Source organism: Dunckerocampus dactyliophorus, chromosome 9 (genome assembly GCF_027744805.1).
Source record: "Dunckerocampus dactyliophorus isolate RoL2022-P2 chromosome 9, RoL_Ddac_1.1, whole genome shotgun sequence".
Taxonomy (NCBI): Eukaryota; Metazoa; Chordata; class Actinopteri; order Syngnathiformes; family Syngnathidae; genus Dunckerocampus; species Dunckerocampus dactyliophorus.
In genome coordinates, this window is record NC_072827.1 from 19353111 (window position 1) to 19379014 (window position 25904).

Sequence of the window (25904 nt, forward strand, 5' to 3'; positions counted from 1 at the left end):
CTATGTTGAAATTGGTAAAAAAAAATCACAACATATTGTCGTAACATTTCATTCCTCGATTAAAATACTGTTATTTTAGACAACCTTTAGTAGTGTAACATATAGTTTATTTGGCTTTCGCTTGTAGTGTTCTGGAATTTCCTGACACTTGAGTAGGTAAATGAAGGACACACGGTACTGCGCATGGGCAGAAACCTTCTGGACTTTTCCTCACGTGGAGAGAGACACATTCCCCTTGAGTCAGGTTGTCGCTAGCAACTCTCCAGGTGTCACTTCGTCGACTACCAGACGTCACACATTAAGTCATGGTAAGCTTCAAACAGCTGTTATGTGTATACTTGTAATTTATGTAAAAAAAAAAAAAACCTTCGCCATTTGTTGTAAACCCTCGACCGCATGCTAGCATATTTGCCGGCTAGCATCTGTCAGCTAAGTAGTTGGTTACCAGTAGCAGCTAGCCAAGCAACTTCTGATGCTAGCTTCCTATACCAGTCACATTGGCAAGGTCACGCAGCTAAGAAAACAATGTGAACTATATATTTTTTAACATTGTTCAGAAACATTGAGAAGTGCATACAGCTGAGGCCTAACCTATAGGTATACTGTAGTTACATGCGGGCGAATGAATGAACACCGTTGCATCCGTGTGTTAGCGTTCATTCATATTCACGAGCTACGGATTACTTAATAATCAAAGAAAATGTAATATGTCTCTTTGACACAAATTAGTGTCCTTAAAGGGAAGTGCATAATGAGGTACACATGATAAAATGACTTACGTTTAGAGGTGAAAATCTGGTTAAAAGCAGTTGCAGTGTAATACAACAAGAATTTAGTCAGTTTGACTTGCATTTGAGTTATTTTCATGTTTTCTACTCGGCACTTTTAATTTGTAGAAGGGAGACACGTGGTGTTGAGATAGTACCTGTCAGTGCAACTTGAATGCTGCTACTACTACTACTTGAGCTATGAGTTGAGCTTGAGTTATATTTTGTTATGTTAAAGTATGAGGCTTTGGCGTGTATGTTATGTTTTGTAACTGGGTTCATTCCTTCAAATTTCTGCGTTTCTTTTGGGTATCAGGAGTATTTTATCCCTGAGATAAGGGGTCCTCGTCCTTTACTGCAAACAGCAAACACCCCACTCTTGATTACTTTGTCTATCCACAATCAAAGCTAGCTATATCAACTCCAAACACAGCAGTTTTACAGGTACTGTCAGTGTAAATATGCCTCGTATGGTCCACATTGTAATGTTTGAATGCAATAAAACCCACTGTCTTTTACAAGGAAGGCATCAAACTAGAGAACCTTCAACACCCACCTCCCTCCTCCACCCCCAGATGACCTTGAGTCAAGGTCGCTTGAACATTTGCTGCGCCCAGGCAACCACTTTTGGTGTTTTAAGCCTCACTTACACCACTGCAAGCTGATGTTCTTTATTCATCTGCAGCTTGCTAGCAAAAGATTAAATGAAGACAAGCTGACTTTCATTTGCACTCAATTGACTTTGCAAAATTTTTGTCTCGTGACTCCCTTCCCTGTGTGTCCATCCCATCATGTTTGTCATTCTTTTAGACGGATTTGATCTTTGATTACTTTTAGCCAAAACTGTGCTTGTGCATTTATAACTACAACGCAATAATTGATATATTATTCAATCATTATTGTAATGACATTGCAGATTACTGTACATTTAATTCAGTTACAAAAGCTTCATGTTGGAGGGGGAAACACAAGCTCTACAAAGCCCCCTAGTGGTCGTAACGTTGCTACTGTAGTTTAGTTTTTCAATAAGAAAGTTATGAGGAAAACACTGTAATGTTGCAAGACAAAAGTTGTACATTTTATTAGAATGAAGTCATATTTTGAGAAAAAGGCAAAATAAAAAACCTCACCGTATGAGATAAGGGGTTACTTTTAGAGGAATAATCAATTTCTTTTTTCATTTCTTTTTTTTCCCAAAAGTTTATACGAAACCCTCTGAGTAAAATACAATCTCGACACAGCCCCACAGTGGTCTGTCTTGGTTACTCTGGGTTTTTTTTTTTTTATTTAGTAAAAATGTAGTCAAATAATTTGTTTTCCTTTTTCAGGCCTTCAGAAAGTTTCTGCCGCTGTTTGACCGGGTGCTGGTGGAGCGCCTCACTGCAGAGACGGTGACCAAAGGAGGCATCATGCTGCCAGAGAAGTCTCAAGGCAAAGTGCTGCAGGCTACGGTGGTGGCTGTTGGACCCGGTTCTGTCAATCAGGTTAGAATGTCATTTGAGGTCTTGGCCATGTTGGCTGTGATAAGATATATAAACAATCTTTGTGGGTTTTTCTTTTCCTAGAAAGGACATCTACAGCCACTCAGTGTGAAGGTTGGAGAGAAGGTCCTCTTACCAGAATATGGTGGAACTAAAGTCAGTCTGGATGACAAGGTATAGTGTCCCTTTTTCTTTTTCATCCATCTTTCTTAAGACGTCTGCTTTAATACTTTGTCTTCTGCCTACTTAGGACTACTTCCTGTTCCGTGATGGTGACATCCTGGGTAAATATGTGGACTAAATCAAGATATGGAAGAAGTCATCCCCCTCTCACCTTGAGAGAAGAAATCATGTCTTGTTTTGTTTTTTTTTTTGTTATGCCAACTGTATATAATTCTAACCACATTTTGTAACAATAAAAATGATTGCCATTGGTGTTTGTCTCATGTACACTACCACATCTAATAATCAGCTATTTGATTTTTTTCAGTGTTTATTCACTAGCAAAACAAGCAATTTATAGATAATGTTTTTAATTATGCTGCAATTTATTTTGAGTTTTTGGAAAAACAAGATAATTGAGTCTAAATGAACATTGTTAAAAGTTCTGACTTGGTAGAGCGAGTTCGCCAGAGTTAACCATCAGTTTGATTGCATGAAAATGAGGGATCTTTTCAACGCACAAATGTATTTTTAAGAAGAAAGTTAGTTTAATGTGATAGATGCCATTTTTTCTCTCGACTGGGCATATATGGCAGGAGCTCTGTTGAAGATCGTGGAAATTTGAACTATTTTGGTGCTTTCCTGACTACACTTCACAAACACAAGATCAGCACTGCTTGCTGAATGAACGCCGAAGATGAACACTGACTCGGATAAAAAAAAAAAAAAAAAAACTCCAGGAAGAAAATAGAGCATTATGCAATTATATAAACATTCTTCAGGATGATATGAAGGCACTATTGAAGGATAATGCTGCCTTTCGGAAGAGGAAGAAGAAAAAGAATCAAAGAAAAATATCACTAAGCAAATTAAAAACTTAGTTGACGAGATGGATTAGAATGCACGAATGAATGATGTGATCCTCCAAATTACACCCAGGTCAATTGATGTTCCTTTAATAAAGCAACAGATTGCTAACTTCCTACAATCAAAGGAGGTGGACATAGATATCAACACTATCGACCCTTGTGCCCCACGGTATAGCACAAACAACACCACACCTGTCATCATTGTTAAGTTCACCAACAGGGAATTAAAAACTGCACTGCTGAAACAGGGAAAGAAGCTGAGAGGCGCAAACGTCTACATGAATGAGCACATGACAAAACGCAATGCCGACATTGCCAAGAAAGCACGAGACTTGAGGAAGCAGGGAAGGATACAAAGCACGGTAAAAGCTTCATCAAACTAAATGGAGGACCAGGAGAAGCAAGAGTGCTTGCCGTCAAAGATATCAACGATCTGGATACATATTAAAGATCTTATTACTATGACAATAAGGATAATGGAGGATATAACAGAACCAAAATGATTTTTGTCTCAGTCCCCCTTCTTGTTTTTGCAGATTGTAACTCTACTTAAAACCTCATTAAGATGCGAATTCTAGCAATTTTTCAACTGGTGTTAAGATTTATTAATAAGCTCTGTTTCTCCCTTCTCCTTTTCGGACATGTGGAACTGTGACTTGTAACATGAAGCATTCAATGTATACTGTATGCATGTTCGAAATAAATTAAACCATAAACCATTTTGAAGAGTAAACTTCAATGTATTTTGTGAATTGTTAAATGTATTTTTTATGTAGAATTATTAATTGCAATTGTGTAATTCACTGGTAGACGAACAGACAAACAAAATTGTATGTTGGTAATGTTTAAGCGTAACGCGATACAATACAAGCCAAGTATTTGGAAAAGTAAAGCACTACAATGATTTCAATGCCGAATCTATCGACGATATCGCTGGTGTTGTAAAATGATGGTACAACACAGTGACTGGCCCACATCCGGGTATTCTGTCGAGATGGTCATGGCGGAGGGTACTGCAGTTCTCAGGAGGAATCGGCCTGGAACCAAGGCGAAGGTACATTCTGAGCCACTGGGAAGGGACGAATGTTGCTTAAAACGAACAGCCGACTGGATGTGATATGTTGTTGCTCGACGGGTATTCTTTTACCGCCTGTCTTTGGTCGAATTTGTCGGCCTCGGACTTCACTGTAGGAAGGCCTGAAACCGGAGCTAGGCTAGCTGACGTTAGCATTGCCTACGTCTAGTTGCGAGACTGGCTATACGTCGGTGATTGTAACTCATTTGCCTTTATAAAGGAACGTGTTAGTATAGTTAAGTAAAAAGGTTACGAATAAACAGTATTTGTTTGTTTCACCGACATTAAACCCCGTCTGTTTGTGTTAGCTTTGCAGGAAGCAGTCATAGCCCAGTAGCTAGCCTGCAGCTAGCTTCTCAATCGTGAGTCATGGCCGAACGTAACACCACATTCAGTGAACGTATTTATATATTTATCACATTCGTTACCTTTTGTTGCAAGTTTGGAAGCATGTGTTATTTTGTGAAGTAAACACGTAATTTCCCCACCCCCTTGTGTAGGACTTCTACAACTGGCCGGATGAGTCATTCGAAGAGATGGACAGCACCCTCGCTGTTCAACAGGTGTGTGTGCATAAATATATATACAGTACAGTGGAACCTTGGTTTAGCGTCATTAATTCGTTCTAGTGACTCTGAAACAGACGCTAACCGAATCAATTTTTGCCATCAGAAATAATTTAAATCTAATAATTTACAGAAAGCCAAAATTGTTAACGCAAAACACAAAAGTTTTGGGAAGTTTTTTTCAGCAGCCCACAGTTGCAAAGCTTGTTAGTCAGTGATCAGTGATGTTAGGACAGGTATTTGTAACACCTATTTGTGTTACAGTACATCCAGCAGAACATTCGGTCAGATTGCTCCAACATTGACAAAATCCTGGAGCCCCCAGAGGGTCAGGATGAGGGCGTGTGGAAGTATGAGCACCTCAGGTATGAATGTGTGCTATTACACTGTATACCACAGTTTTATGTGGTTGCTAAAGTAATTATGGTCATGTCTGATTGTGGTCTGATTTTTAGGCAATTTTGCTTGGAGCTCAATGGACTAGCAGTGAAACTGCAGGTAGGTGCACCTCAGACACACTTTAAATCTCTGATATGTGGCTTTATCGACAGTGTGATTGAAGCACTTTCCTCATCAGCCTGGGCAACCACAATTCGCACTTCACTTTTCATCTCTTTCTCACTCAGAATTACAGTATTACTATAAGTAGAGGATATTTTGAGTAGAGCTGCAACGATTAATCAATGAATTGATTATCCAATGAATTGACAACTATTTTGGTAATGGATTAATCATTTCATTTACAAATGTACTGTAAATATACTGATTTCAGCCTCTCAAATGTGACTCTTCTTTTAAATTTCCTTAGTCATCCATGAAACCAGACCTATAATCTTTGCGTTTCAGGCAAAACAGGGTAGTCACACTTTGGAAAAGAGCAGTCGACATTTTTTCCTCTTACTGATATCTTCCAAAGCAAACCCCGAAGAACATTCCCACGCAAAGTATGGGATTTATCCACTTGTATTGTGCATCGGAAAATGCAGACATTTATACACAAGTCTTACCGTGCGTACATACAAAACCTAGTGGTAGAACAGTCCATCCATCTTCTATGCCACTTATCCTCACTAGGGTCGCGGGTATGTTGGAGCCTATCCCAGCTGACTTTGGGTGAGAGGCAGGGTACACCCTTGACTGGTCACCAGCCAATCGCAGGGCACAAAGAGACATTCATACAATTTAGAGTCACCAGTTAACCTAACATGCATTTTTTTGGAATGTGGGAGGAAACCGGAGTACCTGGAGAAAACCCATGCACATGTAAACTCCGATTCGAACCCAGATCTTCTAGATCTTCAGACTGTGTGGCCCACATGCTAACCACTTGGCCACCGTGCGGCCTGTGGTAGAACAGTGAAACTACAAATAGCTATGCCTGTCCAGTGCAGGCCATATCATCTTGCTACGTGCTTCACAACTTCACCATCAAACAAGGCACCGCCCCTCCCCCCAGAGCAGATGAGCCGAACACAAAGCCTGCCCGTAAAGTTGATTTATTTGTTATTTCTTAATTACTGGTGATGCACATGTAGCAGTCTGTGCCAGTGACTTGTTGATTTGCAGTAGAGTATTTGTGATGTTTGTCAGTTGATATTTTTTTATACTTAACTTTCTACTTCAATTTTGGTATGGGAGAAATTCCTCACATCCGGAACACATTTATTGCAACACATGAGTACAAGTTTTATTTATGTCTTATATGGCTTATTTTCTCTGATTATATATACTGTTTTGGGTAATATGAGTGCAAAGGTGACTATATGGCTGTTGTTTCATGTCTAGAAGGCTCTAATATGTTAAAACCCGTATTTAGGAGGTCTTAAACAGGTTTTCTGTGCTCTAACTATGAAAAAAATTACATTTATAACGAAGGAATCCGACTTCATGGAAATTCACTTCTCACCGTCGGGTCTGGAACCAGTTAACCGCGATAAATGAGGGATTACTGCTGTAACACAAGAAAAAGTCGCTATTTGATTGTTTGAGAGAAAAAAAAAGTCTCTAGAGGGCTCAATAAATACGCAATAAATCTAGCAACAAAGTTGCTAAGTAGGCAGCACTGATCCATATTGCAAAGTTGTCTTATTCTCTGGCGGACCATGAAGTGTGTTAAGAAGCAGAGTTATGATGCATACTGTAACCTACTGTGCGTAGTTGTAATGACAAGCTACATTCACAGAGAGTTCCATTACAATATATGTTTACAAGCGACAGCGAAAAGGTAGTTCCAAATCTTTGTGTGGTGGCTTGCCCCAAATAAATGAATGTATGTCCAACACTGTCATTAAAGATAATATTTAACAAAACATAGCAAGTTGAACTGAGCTTTATTTATCCTCTTAGTCAAAATCAAATGTCCAAGGCTGCTATTGAGTGATGTTGATGTTCCTGTCAGAGCGAGTGCCATCCAGACACGTGCACCCAGATGACGGCCACCGAGCAGTGGATCTTTCTATGTGCCGCTCACAAGACTCCTAAAGAGGCGAGTCCCAGGCCCCGTGTTCTTGCATGTAAAAATCAAATGAATTTGTGCTATATTATTAGAGACACTAATTTTCTTTATCATCTGTAACACAAAGCTAAGATGATGTTTGTTTTTTTTTAAATAGCTTAGCACATGCATTGGATTGTTTTTAGACTCCTTAATCCATTAAAATGCATTAAAGTGGGCCCCTGGCATTGTTCAACTTTTCTGGTGGAAAAAGTTTATATGTTTGGTGTTGTGTATTTGATGCATTTGCAGTGTCCCGCCATCGACTATACCAGGCACACGCTGGACGGAGCTGCCTGCCTTCTCAATAGCAACAAATACTTCCCCAGCAGGTTAGTTAATCTCCTACCCTGTGTCCATCACGCTAGTGATTGTACGCAACTTTTTATTTGTGCTTGCAGGGTGAGCATCAAGGAGTCATCGGTGGCCAAGCTGGGCTCGGTGTGTCGTCGTATCTACAGGATATTCTCACACGCCTACTTCCACCACCGCCAGATATTTGATAAGTATGAGGTTCGTATGGACCATGGACAGGAATAGGATAAACTAATTTGTAAAAGGAGAAACTCACCAAGTCTTTAAAAAAAAAAAAAAAAAAAAAAAAAAACCCACTAAAACTACTGGTGTGTAGATATCCCTACAGTGTTCCCTCGTTCTATTGCGGTTCACCTTTTGCGGATTCACTGTTTTGTGTATTTTATATATATATATATATATATATATATATATATATATATATATATATATATATATATAATATAAAAATAAATAAAAAACAGGGAGCCTGGCCCTTTTTAAGAAGAATTGCATTGTGGGAAGTTGTGTCTATCTCTTCCCTCTCTCGTCCGTCTGCACCACCCATTGTTTTCTGCGTTCCGATTGGCTGTAGACCATTGTCAATCACTCTCCTTCCATGCCTCGTGTGTCATCGCTAGCTTGCTTACTAGCTTGTGACTGAATCTTCGGTTCGTCTGCAGCAATATGTTTTAACAAGGATACAAAAATGCTACAATACAGCAGAACGGCGCCAGGACGAAAAGGCACAGCCACAGGAGAAAAATATGTGTGAGTGACTTAATTTCTTGTCCTACCTGTAGGTTGATCAATAAATTCAAAAGTTGGCTACTTCGCGGATTTCATTTATTGCGGGCTATTTTGGGAGCCTATCCCCCATGGTAAACAAGGGAACACTGTATAACCGCTTGTCACGAAGCTACTTGTTGTTATTAGGGCTGTCAAAAATCACGCGTTAACGGCGGTAACTCATTTATTTAATTAATTACGTAATTTTTTTGTGTGTAATTAAAGCATGCGCACCAGAGCAAGCACGCCTCTGTTATGACAGCATGGAAGCACAGTGGAGCGTCCCCACACAGTAATGCTGGACTAAAATGAACTTAAAAAAAAAAAAAAATTCCCCGCCGTGAGCCTGAAAATGGGAGTGCGGTTAATACACGGGTGCGGTTTATACACTGTGCTTTACGGTAATTGTTATGCATTGTGGTAGAATACTAATACTATCGTATTGTGAAGTACACGTCCCCCAGCTGATGGTGGTTGTCAGCCATGTTTTTAGCCTTTGAGTGGAACATTTTGAGTTTGGCCCTTGTTTGTTCCAAGTGGGGTATTTCCAGTTTTGCAGCAGACTAGAGCAGATGAGTGCAGTCCAGTTCTGTAGGTGGCAGCAATTTGCAGTGCAACAATAGAACTGAAGAAAATTGTAGACTTCTGGACTTATCTTCTTCACTCCTTTTTAATTGTGAATTGCCACCACTCCAGTTAGGCCCTCCACTTATGTTATGTAGCCAAAATGGTAACGACTGAGGGTGGATAAGCGCCATCGCATCGCGCCATCTTGACCTGAAGACAGAGTGTACTCAATGAAGAAGGATGCTAACTTCAATGACTGCGCGCAATCATCATAGTCATCATCACATCTTTCTTTTGGACAGAATGAAACGTTCCTGTGTCACCGCTTCACGCGCTTCGTGATGAAGTACAACCTGATGTCCAAGGACAACCTGATCGTGCCCATCCTGGAGGAGGAGGTGCAGAACACATCGTCAGCCGGCGAGAGCGAGGCCTGAGGCTCACCGTAAAAAAAAAAAAAAAAAAAAGAAGAAGAAAGGGAGACAACAGAGAAAACAAACTATAGACAAACACATGACATCTATTCCACACTACTGTACATACTAAGACTCCTGCCTGGTAACTGTTCCATAGTCACCTGTGTCTACGAAAAGAAACAAAAAAAACCACCTGCAGGACCATTTATTTAACTTCTTTGTTTGTCCAAAACCCCACGCTGTCGCACGTCTCCTTTTAGGGAACATTTGATCTTTTAAGCAGCTGGATTTGCAAAAAAAAAAAAAAAAAAAGAGTAATCACAGTGCTTTATATTGTTGACAAAGGCACACACTGACAGCTACCCCCACCCCCGTGTAAATAAGCCCCAATCATAACCTCTCTGTTAGGTCCCGTTTTCTGATGGTGCTTCACTCTTTTTCTACGTCTGCTTTTGTTTGCATTGTCTTGTTTAGAGGGGAAGGGTTTTTCGGTGGCTAGAGGGTGGGGGTGTCCCAGCCCCTATTAAGTAGCTCAATAAATACGTTTATTTACGATGCTACGAAGCAACAAAAGTTCCTGTGCGGTAGAGAACATGTAGTTTACTCCCAAGTGAGATATGATGTCCCCCTGTTTATAGACACGCACCAATGTCAACGTGCCCAAAAAGGCGTCCTCATCGGCCATGTTTTAAACCGACCGAGCGCCACCTTCCTTCTATCGCCTGCATTAACTTATTTTCTTAATCCAACCCACTTTTTTTGGTTTTTAAATGGACTAAAAAGAAATTTTGTTACTGTCGACATTTTCATGATGTCTGTTAATAAAAAACGTATTATTCTGGATTTTGCCTTGGAATGTTAATTGGCATGAAAGGACAAATGATGGGGTAAATAACACCTGTGTTTATTTCAGTAAACTCTTTCCACAAAAGGAAGCAAAGATACAACTCAAATGACAGATGGAATTACAGAAATACATCTGTTTTAAATGGCTTTTTCACTGCAGTATCCACATTTGGATTAAAAAACAAACCCCGAAAGGAACATTTTCACAATATGGAAGAAAACTGGGTTGCATTTACCGTGTCTCTCTTTAGATCATAGATTACTGCTGTTGGCTTTGTAACAATGACGCACATCATTGGTTCTCAAACTGCGGCACATGTACCTTTGGTGATAGGCTGGTCCCATCATGGTAAAGTACTGTATATATTAGAAGAAACTTAGATACTTCAGACCCCCGCCAGGGTCTTACAAGTCAATTCACTCAACATTTCCAGCAGGCAGACACAAGATGAGATGTGTAACTGTACATGTACTATGTACGATATAGTATAGTGAATACCTGAAATTGTTTCTTAATGTGTAAAACGGAGTTTTAAAAATGTTTAACTGTGAAAGACATTATAGGGTTTAGAGTATCAAAAATAGGCATTGGGGGGGCTTTTTATGGTTTATTCACCTTTTTTCACCATTGACAGGTGGTCTTGAAACGCAATCCCGACGAAAAACGGGGATCTACCGTATATTAAATAATCGTACAAATCAAAAGATTTGCTGAAATTGTAATTCAACCTTAAAAGCGGTGGTACAGTACTTGCAAAATATTTTTATCGAGCTACTTGATGTAAAACGTGACAAGCGTTGATTTAAATAACTTTTTTACCCATTCATCATAAGGACAGCCAGTACCATACACACTTAATACTGTTAAAACGTTTCAAGTTAAGAATACAAGTATACAATTTTCCAACATGTCTTGCTAAATCGAAGAGTTAGGATTCAAGAGGTATTAATCAAATTAAGGTGTAAAGTCCCACAATTTTGCTCCATATAGTATTAAAATGAGGTTTTTAATCATCAAATCTGCTCTTCTTAGTCAGTCTGTGATGGCCTCCCACGTTCCAGGAAGGTAAACAGGAGGTGCTTGGAATGTTTCAAGACATTTGTAAGGGTGACCGAAAACCCTTGAGGACACAAAAATACTATAAAAGAAAGCATCTAATTGAAGATAGAAAAGGACCACCAGATTCCATGCAGAAATGTGTGCATACTGTTAAGTGGTGTTGTGCATAAACCTTCTGTAACAATGTTGCTTGAGCACCCTCAGCAGTGATCTTTTTCTCATTATGGCTTCTGTTAAAAAGTGCTTCCACAGGAGCGTGATAGTGAGAGAAATGTCTAGAAGATGTGGACCTCCATCCAGGACCTCCTGAGCATCAGTCCGCAGAACAGCATCACATGCAGGTGACCTCTGCTTTCCCCTCCTCGGGATCGAAACCACCCTCGTCCAGGTGGGACAGTGAGTTGGGGAACCCGCCTCCGAACACCGGGAAGCCCCCGATGCCTCCGGCCACAGGGGAGAGCTCCTCTCTGGGTGCGGTGCTGCTCACAGCCCGGCTCAAGGAGCGGCTGGCCACGTCGCTGTGCACGGACAGGATCTGCAGGTACAGTGGCTTATTTGACACATTTAAAATGTAAAATGAGACCCATGCAAGAAATGTAGCATTAATTAATAATTAATGCACATTTTGCCAATTTATGTTTATTATTGGTACAATAGTGCCTCCTACTGAGAGATCTTTCTAATATTTTGGTTATTTAGCTTCATGAAGGCGTGAAAGTGTTATCAATCATCCCTCAATTATCCCTTAGTTATTGTTACTTGTAGTTTTTAAGGCTGCATTGACTTATACAGCCTGGCCGCAGTTCCAATATAGGCCACCAGGGTGTAGTGGAGTCAGTAAATTCCATGTTCTTACCTGCTTCCTCTGTTGTACTGCAGCCTGATTCCTAACGGGCCTCTGAAGAAACACAACCTGCTTGGTGGCCAGATTCCCATCACTAATAAGAAAACAAATAGTTAACATGCAGGCAAGAATAACATACAGCTCACCACCAAATTGCACCATCTAATAAAATCCAATCCAAAATTCCACCCTTACAAAGATAGGAATGCTCCGTAATGGTATTATTCAATAATATTTTTAACTCAGAGGTTGCAGTTTGCAGTGTTAACTGAAAAGGAGCATTATTATCAATTGAAATGTACTGGTGGGCCACCGAGTGTATTTGAGTTATCTATAGACAAAAACATTATGTTTGTGTTTGTTTACCTGTCATGGCGGATGATGGGAGTGGGCAGCACACACGTGAGCAGCCATCCAAACTCAGCCAGAGTGTGAAGGAGTGGCCCGTAGTCAGTTTTCACACTGGAACCCTGCACACAACCCTTGCTTAATACTACAATACATAAAATAAATCCCAATAGAATTTTAGACTATATGTTCGTACATCACCTGATTTCTTTTTTTGTTGTTGCACGTTTGTCACACTTAAATGTTTCAGATCATCAAACAAATTGAAATGTTAGTCAATGACAACACAACGGAACACAAAATGCAGTTTTTAAATGAAACCTTTTATTATTAAGGCAGAAAAAAAATTCAAACCAAAGGGCCCTGTGTGCGCCCCTCAGGATATTTACTTTAAGCACGATATCAAAGCCAAGCATATCGTTGACATCGATATAGACTGGATGTGGGCTGTATCTCCCTCATCCCTGCATGCAGGAGGAGGAGGAGGGGTGTAGCAGAAGCCCGGTGGCTCCAGTTGAAGTGACAGCGTCTGCGGTGGAAGAATTAGTCAGCAAGGAATAAGCGGAGATACTTCAAATGCAGAGCATCAAAAAATCTTTTTCACCAGCTTAAAACTTGGCACAAACACCAATACGAGGAATGTGTGAAGCTGTGTGTTGTCTGCCGCACTCCTGTTGGTCTTTCACTTGTATAGATATGGTCCCCGTCTCAACAGTGGAAAAAACACCTTTAGAAAGCTGCTGAAAACGATGGACTCACGATGTCCAGCGAGCTTCGCAGTCACAATTATTTAGCAGGAGACAAAAAACACTGCTGAAGAAAAAAGAACATTAAGGCTCATCTCAATTTTGCCAGAAAACATCTTGATGATTCTCAAGACCTTTGGGAAAATACTCTGTGGCCTGACGAGACAAAAGTTGAACTTTTTGGAAGGTGCATGTCCCATTACATATGGCGTAAAAGTAACGGCGCATTTCAGAAAAAGAACATCATACCAACAACAACATGGTGGTGGTAGTGTGATGGTCTGGGGCTGTTTTGCTGCTTCAGAACTTGGAAGGCTTGCTGTGATAAATGGAACTATGAATTCTGCTGTCTACCAAAAAATCCTTAAGGAGAATGTCCGGCCATCTGTTTGTGCCCTCAAGCTCAAACCAACTTGGGTTCTGCATTAGGACAATGATCCAAAACACACCAGCAAGTCCACCTCTAAATTGCTGAAGAAAAACAAAAAGAAGACTTTGGAGTGACCTAGTCAAAGTCCTGACCTGAATCATATTGAGATGCTGTGGCATGACCTTAAAAAGTTGGTTCATGCTTGAAAACCCTCCAATGTGGCTGAATTACAACAATTCTGCAAAGTTGAGTGGGCCAAAATGCCTCCACAGCGCTGCAAGAGACTCATTGCAAGTTATCGCAAACGCTTGACTGCAGTTGTTGCTGCTGAGGGTGACCCAACCAGTTATTAGGTATAAGGGGCAATCACTTTTTCACACAGGGCCATGTAGGTTTGGATCTGTCTTCTCCGTTAATAAAAAGGTTCATTTAAAAACTGCATTTTGTGTTCATTTGTGTTGTCACTGACTAATATTTCAATTTGTTTGATGATCTGAAACATTTACATGTAAGTGTGACAAACATGCAAAAAAATAAGAAATCAGGAAGGGGCCAAATACTTTTTCACACCACTGTATATCAAACTCCAGACACCCCGAAATATGTGCCCTAATTGTTGTGAGCAGTGCAGCATACACAAAAAATTTCAGTAACTTACAATATATTTATTAATATGGACATGTTTTCTGACCTCGATGACGGTCCACTGTTCCACCACAATGGTGTCATTGGCGGGAGGGGCGGTGCTCTTCTCTTCGTACACGAAAAGGCCCTCCAGCGACCGTGGCACGGGCTCTCCTGAAACACGGAGAAAAATCATATCGTTACTAAGACACAACGCGGACATATTGACCAGCATTCCGCAATGCCACGGTGGACGAGAGATCTTTTAGAAGTGGTTCCAAAGAAGGCCACGGTTTTGGACATAATCCTCAGAGAGAGCACTCTTGTGAAAGAAACAGGAAGTGAGACGGTTCTAAATATAAACACAGTGGACAACTGGAGGGATTGGTCGTAATCACAACAGGAAGAGACGGATTTTGGAAGCATGAATCCATTTTCTTTAGCAAACAACAATTGGATGTTCCAAAATCAACAATAGCGCCATAGGAGGACGAAGACGCCCAACCTTTAGGAGTGTCCCAGTAAACAAAAGAGTCCACCAGCGACCAGCCTCTGCGGTAGTAGGCCGCCGTCAACTCCAGCCAGTCGGCCTCCAGAGCACTGACCACTTGACCCTTCCTGGCCACACGCATCGAGAGTGCCCCCTGGTGGTAATGGCAGGCCAATGACTCCAGGGGGGCACAACCGGGAGCCCAGGAGTGGAAAAAGACCAGGAGTCGCATGTCTGGACAGAAAGAACAAGGATGGGGGTCCAATCGGATGGACACCAATAGAACATTGGAACAGAGGACATAATGAAGGGAAGTCCACTGACCAGGGCTGTACGTGTTCTCCTCCAGCTCTCTGTCTCCAGGTGGGGTGCGAGGAGGAGAGTGAGGAGGCGAGCGACAGGCCCTTTTGGGGCTGTGCATCCTGCCGCCATTGCTCACTCCGCTCACCTGCTGGAGGACTGAGCCAACGAAGCGAACCCCTCCTCGGGCACTGCTATTCACCTTCCAGAGAGACCAAAAAAGACACCACTTCACTAATAGTCCAGAGTAGGGAAGGCCATAATAATGTGTGGAATCGTTTGTTGATTAATCATGTCATAAAGCTATGGAGGCAAAATGGAGTGCACTACTTGGTTGCAACCAGTAGGGGAGCTCTTGAGTCATCAAGTTGTCTGTCTGAAGAAGTGCAACATGACTTCAGCTATGGGAAGTTGAGCTACATCCACAAAGATCTCCTTTATGGCACTACTCCTCAAAGAAGTATTATTCTACCCAATACAACACTGGCATGGAAACAGGAGTTCAGAACATGCAGAGAGAGATATCCCATTTCATGTACAATATTTTCCCTATACTGCATCAAGGACATTATAAGATGACCCTATCAAGACCTTGGCACCCTGAATCTTAAGTTCAGTTTGTGTTTTTGTTTGAGGGTTTTTCCTTGCCTCCATCACCCAAGGGCTGGTTCATGTGGTCATGTGGACTGTGATTGGTTGTCTTTAATGTATGAAGACCGTGGTTCCAGACCTACTACACATATAAAGTGCCTTGTGATAACTTCTGTTGTGAATTGGCGCTCTATCCAACAAATTTGACTTGACACTCACCCTGTCGATGAGCGCTCGAACGGTATCGCCAGTCAGCGAGTCCCCGGGTAGCGGCCATTCCTCCACCCTCAGCATGGGCACGCTGTGACACATGGACGCCGTCTGATGACTGCAAACAACAACATTAAAAAACACAAATTAAACTACCAACATCAAACTTCTAGAAAGGGTCTCTAGTTTTTAAGTGTTATTCTTCTTCAAAATTCTGGCCAAAGGAGCTGACACTTTGTTTTCTTCACATTTCAAACAATTTCACCATTGGTAATAACGCAAATAGACCTCAACCTATTGGTTAGTCATCCCTGTTGTCAAGTGGCTTTCCAGCCAATAGAAGGGAGCATTTCAGTCAGACAATAGTCCTCGCCGGCGTGACCTTCTTGCATAGTTTTGCATGAAATATGCAGCTGTCTCCATCAATCATTCATGGATTTACTCGACAGTTTGCTGCTCAATGGGGCAGCGCAGTGACAGTGCACGTGTGGTGGCAAAGAAAGAGCTTTCGTTTAGTTTTTTAAATTTGCAGTGAGCGTTGTTGGCTTACCTCAATCTGGGCCGGGCTAGGACGGCGCGGTAGAGCAGGCTGAAGGGGAGCGAGCGTGTCCGGCCCACAGACAGGATAATGGGGTGCAGGGCCGCCAGGACGTAGCCTTGTGTGTAATACGGCTGCAGGGCCTGGGGCAGCTCGGCCAGCGAGGATACGTACTGCACTGTGGGACGGCTACCTGCAACATGATTCGGTGGACATCGCCAGTTTGTTACCTCAGCCCAATATGAATTGTGATACCATTTTTTGCAACAAACCATAACATCATTCATATAAGCAACAGCATGACAAGTGTAACACGCATGACTTTCACAGCTGAGAAGCTATACCAACATTTTCAAGAGGTAGATACAGTCATGATACTTCAAATGCAGCTACTTCCTCATTCCTGCAGCCATAGCTCCTAATGCCAATGAATTTTCTGCGCGGGGGTTGGGGAATACATTGCGTTTATAAAAATTGTTGTTTATGTATGTATGTAAAATGTATGCAATAAAAATGAATATATACTGCGATCAATCGTTTTAATCATCGATAGATTAATCAACAATCCAAATAACGGTTAGTTGCAGCTTAACAAAAAACTACAAATGCTATTTGATGCAGTTAAAATGCTAATGTTAGCTCTGCCCATGACCACATGACCACACCCCCGCGTAAACTTGGAAGCGACATGCTTGTTTTCAGTGCAGCTCCTCCAAGCTGTGGTCAGCTAAAGCATCATGGAAGACCTGGGCTTAAAAAGTAGTTATATCCTAAACTAGCTCCGCCCCCTTCAGCTACTGAGCCCAGTGGACAGCTGTGAGACCGCCAGAAGCCCAATGAACGCAGTCAAGAAGCAGCCGGGCAAACAGGGCTACAGTTTACTGGCATTCCTGCGGGATCGAACACCCCGCCCTGCCCCTCTTAGCGTGCGGATATACAACAACAACAACACAACATTCCTTAGCTGCACAGTGGACACAAGTCACTTTTACGACGCCTCTTGTTACATTTTAGCACAAAACAGGCTGAGTTAAACCCTGGAAAACTAGTCTAAAGTCGAAACAAGGCTGTATTTAATGTGTCTCTTGAGGACCATACGCACGCACGTGCGCGTGCACACACACACACACACACACACACACACGCACTGTGTTTTGAGTAGCAACACCCCCTCCCATCCCTCTGCCACTGGTTGTGTCACCAGCACACTGAGGCCTCTGTTCAGAGCTGTGAGGGACCAACAAAAAGAGACAGAGGACAAAGTAAAAGCACTGACGGAATGGCAAAGAGGCGGAAAATAAATAGAGGTGGGAAGCAGAGGAGGTGGGGGCAACAAGAGGAGTCTCATGAAGCCATGACAGATAGACGAGGCAGAATGGGGCCAGGGTTTGGGGTATGGAGCAAAACAGGCAGTTCGAAGTGAGGTTTTTATGAGGCCATTAGTGAATGGGAGAGTTTTAGGACGGTATTAGGAGAAATATGACTGGCAACAAGCATATCAGTGACACAGGGAAGTGTAAATAAAGGTTGCGGCAACTTACTACATGCTAACAAGCTCATGTCGCTTCTAGCAACCATCATATTTAGTAAATCGGATGAAAATCAATACAAATGGGATTAATAACATATTTTATTGTTTACTTTTTTCCCAGTTAGCTTGCTAACTTGCCCCGCCCTGTGTTCTGTGTTAGCATGCTAACACTAGTGTTAAATTAAGAGCTGTTGACAAAACCTCGTATTTTTATTTATTTAATCCACATGCTTAATAAATTGGTTTGTTGATGCAAAGTAAACTATTCAGTCAAATGTGTCCAGCAACAAGCAGCTGAGGAAAGAAGTGGCACAATGTACTATTAGCAACAATTGCAGGCCACAGTTTTGAGCTATATACTAAAAATGTCAGCGTGCTATCGGCTGCTAGAACACAATGCAAACATAATTTTGAATTGGATTAAATCCAATGGTAACAATGGGATTTGTAAGATTTGTGATTTGTTTTTTTCATATTTTGTCTACTACTACCACTACTACTACATATTCACACCTGCCGCATGTTAGCTTGGCTCGTCAGCATGGATGGAGCATCATAGTTTAAAATTTTATTTGGTCAGAAATCCAAATAAATAAATAAATTAAAACACTGGTCAGGGTGTCAATAAATTAACTACGCAATGAGAAATCTTCCTGGCAACAAGCTTCTCTGGAAACAACAGTTACAAATTGAAGTGTTAGCAGAAGCCACCGCTTTGAGCTACATGCTAACATGCAAACTAACATGCTGTTTAATTTAACAAAGTCAGTAGTAAAGTTATTTCTACACCGTTTGAATCCGTCTGCTCGTTTTGTCATACTTTTTTTCATGTTAGCGTCTACCTCACCCATTGGCCTTGAACACCAATCAAATCAAATCAAATGTTTCCCAAATTAGAAATCTGCCTGGAAACAAGCAGTGTAAGAAACAAGACTGACACAAACACTGAGACGTGTCCAACACGAGCCTTAAATACCAAGTGTACTGTAGTTGACGGAGTATCTAGTATCCCAATTATTGTGTCAAGGAGCTAATGCTAATATGCTAAACCGTATTAATGTACCAATTTACACGACAACTCTACATTATCCCGACATCAGACGGAGATCGGCGGGGACCGTCATCCACGTGCCCGCCGGCCTTTGTCAGATTTAATAAATCAAAATCCCGACTTTAATCTGAAATAATCCAGATGAGCAGATTAGGCAGAGATTATAGAAAACTGCACTCATCCCTGGAAATGATGATAGACACACGTATACAGTAGTTTCATAAATGGGACAGGGAACGTTGGCCCCCATCGATATTCTGTACCTTCCTGACAAAACGTCAAGAGACTTTTTATTATGCGGGTTTGTGGTATTTTGTGTTGGTGAGTGTTTGTTTGTGGAGCGAGAATAAATGGCGACACACTCCAGTGGTCATGTGTCGTCTGGGTCCTCTTTTCTGTGTTATTCTACAAGACTATTATTGTTTTTTTCAGTAACCTCTTTGTTAGTCACTGCTATTAATGGGCAAGAAAAACACAGATGTGCACTAACTGCAGTCCGTCTGGGACTTCTTACCAGGGGTCAAAATCGCTAAAAAAAGGAACCAAACCAAAACAATTTTAGCATTCTTGGATGGGTCTGTGAAACATAAAGGCAGACCTGTAAGATTTGTGCATTATTTATAGTGAAGAAGTACGAAAAACACACTACAGGTTCTCATGAACAGAGTAGATTTTAATGAAATTGATTTTAAATAGTTGTTGTTGTTTTTTTATCCTAAAAATATAAAGGAAACAAACCCATTATGTATGTATTTTTTTTAAAAAGTTGCCATCAAGCCTATTGGGCATTCAATGAAATCCTTAAAAAATAAAAATAATCCCAGAAAATTATTGTCATACATACCTTTTTTAAAGTATTTTTTCATTTAAAGAATAAAAATCATACAGTATATTGATCTACTGGTACCATCCATTCTTTTTCATTATTTCAGGTACTAAATATGCTTCCTTGCCATACACCATCTTTGTTGTCATAGTCAAACCACAGGTCAATCATCATGCCATTTAATTTCGACCCAACTAAATACAAGAGTAAACAACTTTTAAAGTCCTTCTGACCTGGATCTCCTCACTCCATTGAAGCCACGTTTCTAGGACGCTGTCAAACTTCTCTTGCGCTTGAATGTGGAGATGGAGCAACTAGCGCCCTCCCCCAACCCCCTCGTCTCGGCTCCCAGAGCTCCCAGTAACCCCATTCTACATGCACCTCGAGGAAATAAGAGCACATCAAACCAAACGTACGTCATGGCCTGACATGCTGAGATGTTCTTGTACAGGCTGAACAAAACTTTATGGACAATAACATTCACAATTGTGAGGCATCTGTCAGCCAGATGCACCCCAGCCATGTGGTCACATGATTCTGAATGTTCCAAAAATGTCCCTCAAAATGGACAAATCTTTCCAGTACTTCTTTACTGTGAAGCCACTTCAGTCCCTCTGAGCTTGCTATAGCATCAGACAGCTTTTTCATGGGGCTTCCAAACCAGACTAGAACCACTACAGAGACCCTGGCTGGACTCTAGCTAGCACAGATGGCGCCTTTGCTGCCAATTCTATTGGTTTTATATCAATTTCGTCCATGCAACATAACCGGATTTGGACCCTGTCCACTGCCTATGTCCAGGTTGTGTACTGCTTATCGGGTGTACCCTGCCTCTCTCCCAAAGTCAGCTGGGATACGCTCCAGCATACCCCCGCGACCCTAATGAGGATTAAGCGGCGCATAAAACGAATGAATGAATGAATAAAATATTAATTTTTCAGGTGAATGCTAATGTTTTATGTTATTTTGAACATGCAATAGAAAAATTGCACATTGCAGGCTTACACTTGCACATTGCAACATGTCAGAAAAGGAGTAGGATGATGCAGATTTTATATGATCCTGCACCTTCTCCCGTGCTCGAGCATGGCATGGAGCACTCGCGAGTTAAGCAATACGGACTTTACGTGTCTGAGGTTAAGTCATGTTTTATTTGTGGGGAAGGGGTGTGGGTGTTCCGCCAGTGCTCCTTAAAGTCGCTAGTTTTGCAACTTGAAACTGTTTTTTCCTACATGCGAGCAGCCAGTTATGAGCCATGTTGTGTCGTTATTGTGTTTACACGATGGTCTCCCATTCATAACCTAATCACCATTTCCTTTCCAAATGGGTCACACGGCCACCAGCGGACCTCATGAAGGGATTAGCCTAGGGAAAAAAAAAATAACCACACTCCCCCCCAGATTATCACTAAATTAGATTCCATATCATCACAGGTGTTTGTTGTTTTTGCATTTTGATGCTTAGAAATGTGTTGCCACTAGCAGTCAATGAATTTGTGTGTGGATTACTACTACTTCTAGCCCAGGCAAGGGAAAACCTCTCCTGACCTATTTCTCTATAGGCTAAAAGAAGAAGGAGCCTGTTGCTAGGAAGAAGACATCCTAACACACTTTAATGAGCTCACATTTAAAGCAAGGATGCTAACAGCACCCCAGTGGTGGCCTACACACTCAATTCACTTGCACTTTACAGGCATCACAAAAATAATATAAAACAGTAATATGCCTGGGAAAGATGTTGTGGAGTTTGGAACTGTAGAGTGATCAGGAAGTAGGACCATGCCATTTTTCCCAACCAACCATCAAAGAAAAATAATAATAAAGGGGGAAGAAAATAATAACACTACTATTAAATTTGAATAAAATTTAAAATAAACTTTCCTGAAATATCATGAAATAAAATTTTGCACAAATCACAATAAAATCTTTTTTTTTTCATTTGAAAAAAGGTCAATATTAAACAAGACTCAAAGCGCACTCTTAAAGTAATAATACCACCCACCAATCATTTAGCAACACATAACATTACAGTCACATTTTAACAGCAACATCATGCTCGGGTAGCCTATCCGCTGAAGAAAACCAAAAAACATACAGCTCCCCCGTCTGTAGATGACTGACGGATAGTTGACTTTATTTTAAGATGTGTAGCGAAGCCTGCTTTCCCCCCTCTTTTCTACAAAACCTCATAGTGCACTCTATTACTCCTAATAATAATAATAATAATAATAATAATAATAATTGAAATATTGAATTCTAAAGTATTCCAATTTGTGTCCAAAAGCTTGCATTCGGGGGTTGGATTCGTGTAGTTTACGTCTTTATTTTGCAACAAAAATGGAGGGATTGGAGGATGTCGCTGTTAAAAATGTGCTACACAGCAGACATGGCATAAGCCTAGAAAGCTGAAACTGATAGTTGAGCTTAAAAGAACAAGTGCTGCTGTGGGGCAACTATAGAATCATATTTCCTACTGATCTTAAAGTACCATTGTTTAATTTTCTAATCGATTCTTGGTACTTGCTGTGGTTGAGTAAACAGACACCCGTGGACACATTTATGGACCCACACAAAGAACCTTTGCCTTGAAAACTATGTGAATTTCTTCTTTAGGTTTGGCGTTAAAAGTGGAGCATTTTGAAAAGAAAATACCTTCCAAGCTGAAGTCCAACAGGACATAATCATAGACGGTCTCAGTCTTGGTCTCCACTTGAGGTCTCTTCAGCGTCGAGTAGATCTTCCCGGGGCTGCTGTCCTCCGGGTTCTCCAGCTTTCTCAAGCCGCAGCCCATGGCCTCAGAGGCGGGCAGAGAGCACCGGAGGAGCCACTAGAAAACCCCCAAAAAAACCCAAACAAGTTTTTCTTGAGACTCCACCCGCGTCAGCCTCTCCGGGCGAGGCTCACTTCTGACGGGATGCGGTCATCCTTGCACGCGGTGATGGGGGTCCTCCAAGGGGAACAACACTGGACAATAGAGGCGAAACAAAGACAGCCGTAGCAGGTTTGTAATGACTTCTTGTCCCGCTGTGGGATGTGACTGTGCAGCGTGGGGAGGCGGAGTGGCGTGTTCTTGCCTTGGAGAAAAACTTTCCCAAGGACTCAAGACTGACAAAATGACTCAACGTCCTGTTATGCTTTTCAAAATAAGAGCACTTCCTATTTAACTCCGCAAAAGCTGATTGGATCATGTTAATACTGCTCTTAATCAACAACTCTTAATCAATCATACTGATATTGATTGTTTTTGTCTTTTCAGACGAAACTAATTACAATGTCAAGCATTCTGCTTTTTTAGATGAAAATCTGACGCTGCATTGAAGTAAACGAAAAGAATTCCAGGAATGAATGAACATTTACGACAGTGATTTTTAAACTTTTTAGAGCCTCCTATGCAATTTAACATTTTAACCTAAAAAAAATCAGTACATCAAATTGTAAAGCAATTTGGATCATTGTACTAAAAGAATGTATTTAATAATACTAATTATGATAGCAATGCATTAACGCTTATGAGTATTTTTTTAAATGATACTATTATTATTTATTGTCATTGAGCAGTCACCCAAACTATGAAATTTAGAAAAGCAGCATCTGATAGATGCTTAAAAGTATAAAATGTTTAAAAGGCACAAGCAAACTTAAAATAAACATTGATAAAAATGCAAACAGACCAACAGGTAATAAATACAGTATTGCACATTTTTAGGTATTACTGTCAGGTCTAAAATCAGTAACATAACCTACAATCGGCAATTTGAACTGAGCTGTAAAGAGGTCCTACATTTTCCAGCTTTTCAGATTTATGTATAGCAGACCTATCACTCTATTTATTACTCGGGGAAATAAAAAATAAGAATTGTGTATCTAAACCGGAGTAAAGCAGCAAAGGGAAGATTTTTTTGTTTTCTGGGGAGCTAAAGACCTACCACACGGTCATTGCTCCTCTGCTATCGCCACGTCACGGACAGCTATTTTGTGAACAAAGCGCAGTTCGACGTCGGATTCTCTAATATTGATCCATTTATATCCAACATCCAATTGTTTTTTTACTGTTTACTGATAACCATTAGGACTTAACTGTTGGGGTGGGCGCGTCTCTATGCAGTTGAGTGTTGGCAACGGGTGGGGGTTGCCGACTCTCGACCCCTGACCAATCACAACAGAGCAGGCATGGTCGGGCAGGATGCTGTGGAATCTGAACATGTCGGCCAAGGGGAGAAGAATGCAGATTTTTCATGTACACAATTTTGAGATGTATGGAGTATTTTATATATAAAAAAAACTTCATGTAGTGCCCCACTGGGATCTAATATAATTTTGAAAAGCTCCTGAAATGAGCAGGATCGGGCCCCTTTAAGGACCACTGAAGCTTAAAATACTGCAATTTCTGTCTGAAAGTGAATTAATATCCATCTAAGTCATTATTTTGACTGCTTCTGTATAATATTTAACAATATTTAACATTTGATTTCCAAAATGTAAATTAATTTGCCCACTAAGTATAAATATAGTGAAGAATCATGCAACACGAGGGACCAAATTCAATACAAATCTCTTAAACTTGACATCCATCAGGTAAAATATAATAGTAGCACAGTATTACCAGTCAATACCAGTCAATGATATGACTGCACATTTGCATTTAATCAGAGTGTTTGGCTTACTGTAGTCTTACTGACATACACTTGAAGTTAAGTGGTCCAGTCAGTCAGATGTCTCCCACCCTCAGCCCTTCCACCCTCCCAAAGTGGGCCATCTGCCGCTTTGTGAGTGGTCCACTCACATCAGGAGCAGTAATTCAATCAGTGACAGAGGCTCAGGATTTTATCTTTGAGCTCTCGTATAGCCCAAACCCAATGACTGTCTGCTGCCTCTTATCTAGTCAGTCATCACTGAGCTACAAGGTGTGCAAAGGTCAGCGATCCTCATGACCTCAAATCTTGATGCCACAAGCTTATGCCATATTCAAAGACTGCAGGCCTCAACCGAGGTTGAAGAAAAACACTCCTTGGTTCACAGAAAATGACATGAATGTACCTTTTTTAAATTCCATTGTGACCCAAACAACAAAAATAAATGAAATTGCTGTATGTACGTTTGTTAGTTAGCAAAGTTACTTCCTCATTCATGCGAGATAAATTCACAGGCTTTTGGACACACAAGAAATATTGTAAAGTACAAAAACGTGCATTAAAAATGGGAGTAAAATAAAGGTGCTGCGCAGAAATTGACTTAAAGCACTCAGAATCACAGTGGTCTAGTGGTTAGCATGTTGGCCAACACAGTCACAGTCTGGAGATCGGGAAGGCCTGGGTTCGAATTTCCCTTGGGCATTTCTGTGGGCATTTCAGTTTGCATGTTCTCCCCGTGCGTGCGTGGGTTTACTCCGGTTTCCTCCCACATTCCAAAAGCATGCATGTTAGGTTAACTGGAGACTCTAAATTGTCCATAGGTATGAATGTGAGTGTGAATGGTTGTTTGTCTATATGTGCCCTGCCATTGGCTGGCGACCAGTCCAGGGTATACCCTGCCTGTCGCCCAAAGTCAGCTGGGATAGGCTCCAGCATGCCCCCACGACCCTAAAGAGGAGAAGCGGCATAGAAAATGGATGGATGGTCAGGACTGTTCAATTGTCACATAGCTGACTTTTTTATTTTTAATTTAATTACGGCATGTTTATTTATTATAACATTTCATCCACAAAGAAAGTTCTATGTGGTTGACAAGAAGAAAATATGAAAGTGATAAAAAGTTTACTTGAGTCAATGGATTTTATTTTATTTTATTTTAATTTAGTTTATTTTGGTTTAATTTATTTCTACTTGCAACACTGGATTGTTTTATTTCATTTCTACAAATTCCCTGGAAACCAGTTTAAAGACTGGGCACGGCGCAGTTTTATGTAATTTTATCTAATTTAGTTTTATTTATTTTATTTTATTCTGCTCTATTTTATTTCATTATGTAATGTTTTATTTGTTTTTTTTTAATCTTATTATCAAGACAGTACAAGAGTGTTTTATACTCCAAAAAGGCAGTTAAATATTACC

General features: G+C 40.9%; 2 protein-coding genes across 6 annotated transcripts; one reads left to right on the top strand and one right to left on the bottom strand.

Moving 5' to 3' along the window:
- Positions 1 to 140: 140 nt before the first annotated feature.
- Positions 141 to 10323, top strand: LOC129187385 (MOB-like protein phocein). Of its 4 annotated transcripts, none has more exons than XM_054786559.1 (9): positions 141 to 308; positions 2096 to 2251; positions 4855 to 4917; positions 5185 to 5285; positions 5376 to 5418; positions 7319 to 7405; positions 7667 to 7746; positions 7816 to 7927; positions 9367 to 10323. In XM_054786559.1, the coding sequence occupies exons 1-9, from the start codon at positions 306 to 308 to the stop codon at positions 9499 to 9501; spliced, it is 780 nt and encodes a 259-aa protein (XP_054642534.1). In that variant the 5' UTR covers positions 141 to 305; the 3' UTR covers positions 9502 to 10323. The 4 variants fall into 4 exon arrangements, with proteins under 4 accessions (XP_054642534.1, XP_054642533.1, XP_054642531.1 ...); XM_054786557.1 differs by lacking the exons at positions 141 to 308; positions 2096 to 2251 and adding exons at positions 4245 to 4333; positions 4663 to 4716; XM_054786556.1 differs by lacking the exons at positions 141 to 308; positions 2096 to 2251 and adding an exon at positions 4229 to 4333.
- Positions 10324 to 10346: 23 nt separating this feature from the next.
- Positions 10347 to 22945, bottom strand: rftn2 (raftlin family member 2). Of its 2 annotated transcripts, XM_054786553.1 has the most exons (9): positions 22507 to 22945; positions 16460 to 16640; positions 15919 to 16027; positions 15133 to 15310; positions 14824 to 15042; positions 14386 to 14492; positions 12597 to 12700; positions 12243 to 12324; positions 10347 to 11921 (listed from the first exon to the last, which is right to left on the bottom strand). In XM_054786553.1, exons 1-9 carry the CDS (start codon positions 22643 to 22645, stop codon positions 11718 to 11720), a joined length of 1323 nt encoding a protein of 440 aa, XP_054642528.1. In that variant the 5' UTR covers positions 22646 to 22945; the 3' UTR covers positions 10347 to 11717. The 2 variants fall into 2 exon arrangements, with proteins under 2 accessions (XP_054642528.1, XP_054642529.1); XM_054786554.1 differs by lacking the exons at positions 10347 to 11921; positions 12243 to 12324; positions 12597 to 12700 and adding an exon at positions 12718 to 13107.
- Positions 22946 to 25904: the final 2959 nt, after the last annotated feature.

What these genes read in the sequence shown, in the direction of transcription:
- rftn2 (XM_054786553.1), bottom strand. Translation starts at nt 22,645, where the DNA reads ATGGGCTGCGGCTTGAGAAAGCTGGAGAACCCGGAGGACAGCAGCCCC. An exon ending in CTAGCCCGGCCCAGATTGAG is followed by an intron (nt 16,028 to 16,459) that starts GTAAGCCAACAA and finishes TGTTGTTTGCAG; the next exon opens with TCATCAGACGGCGTCCATGT. An exon ending in TTCGAGCGCTCATCGACAGG is followed by an intron (nt 15,311 to 15,918) that starts GTGAGTGTCAAG and finishes TCTCTCTGGAAG; the next exon opens with GTGAATAGCAGTGCCCGAGG.
- LOC129187385 (XM_054786559.1), top strand. An exon ending in GCACCCTCGCTGTTCAACAG is followed by an intron (nt 4,918 to 5,184) that starts GTGTGTGTGCAT and finishes TTTGTGTTACAG; the next exon opens with TACATCCAGCAGAACATTCG. An exon ending in CTCACAAGACTCCTAAAGAG is followed by an intron (nt 7,406 to 7,666) that starts GCGAGTCCCAGG and finishes ATGCATTTGCAG; the next exon opens with TGTCCCGCCATCGACTATAC.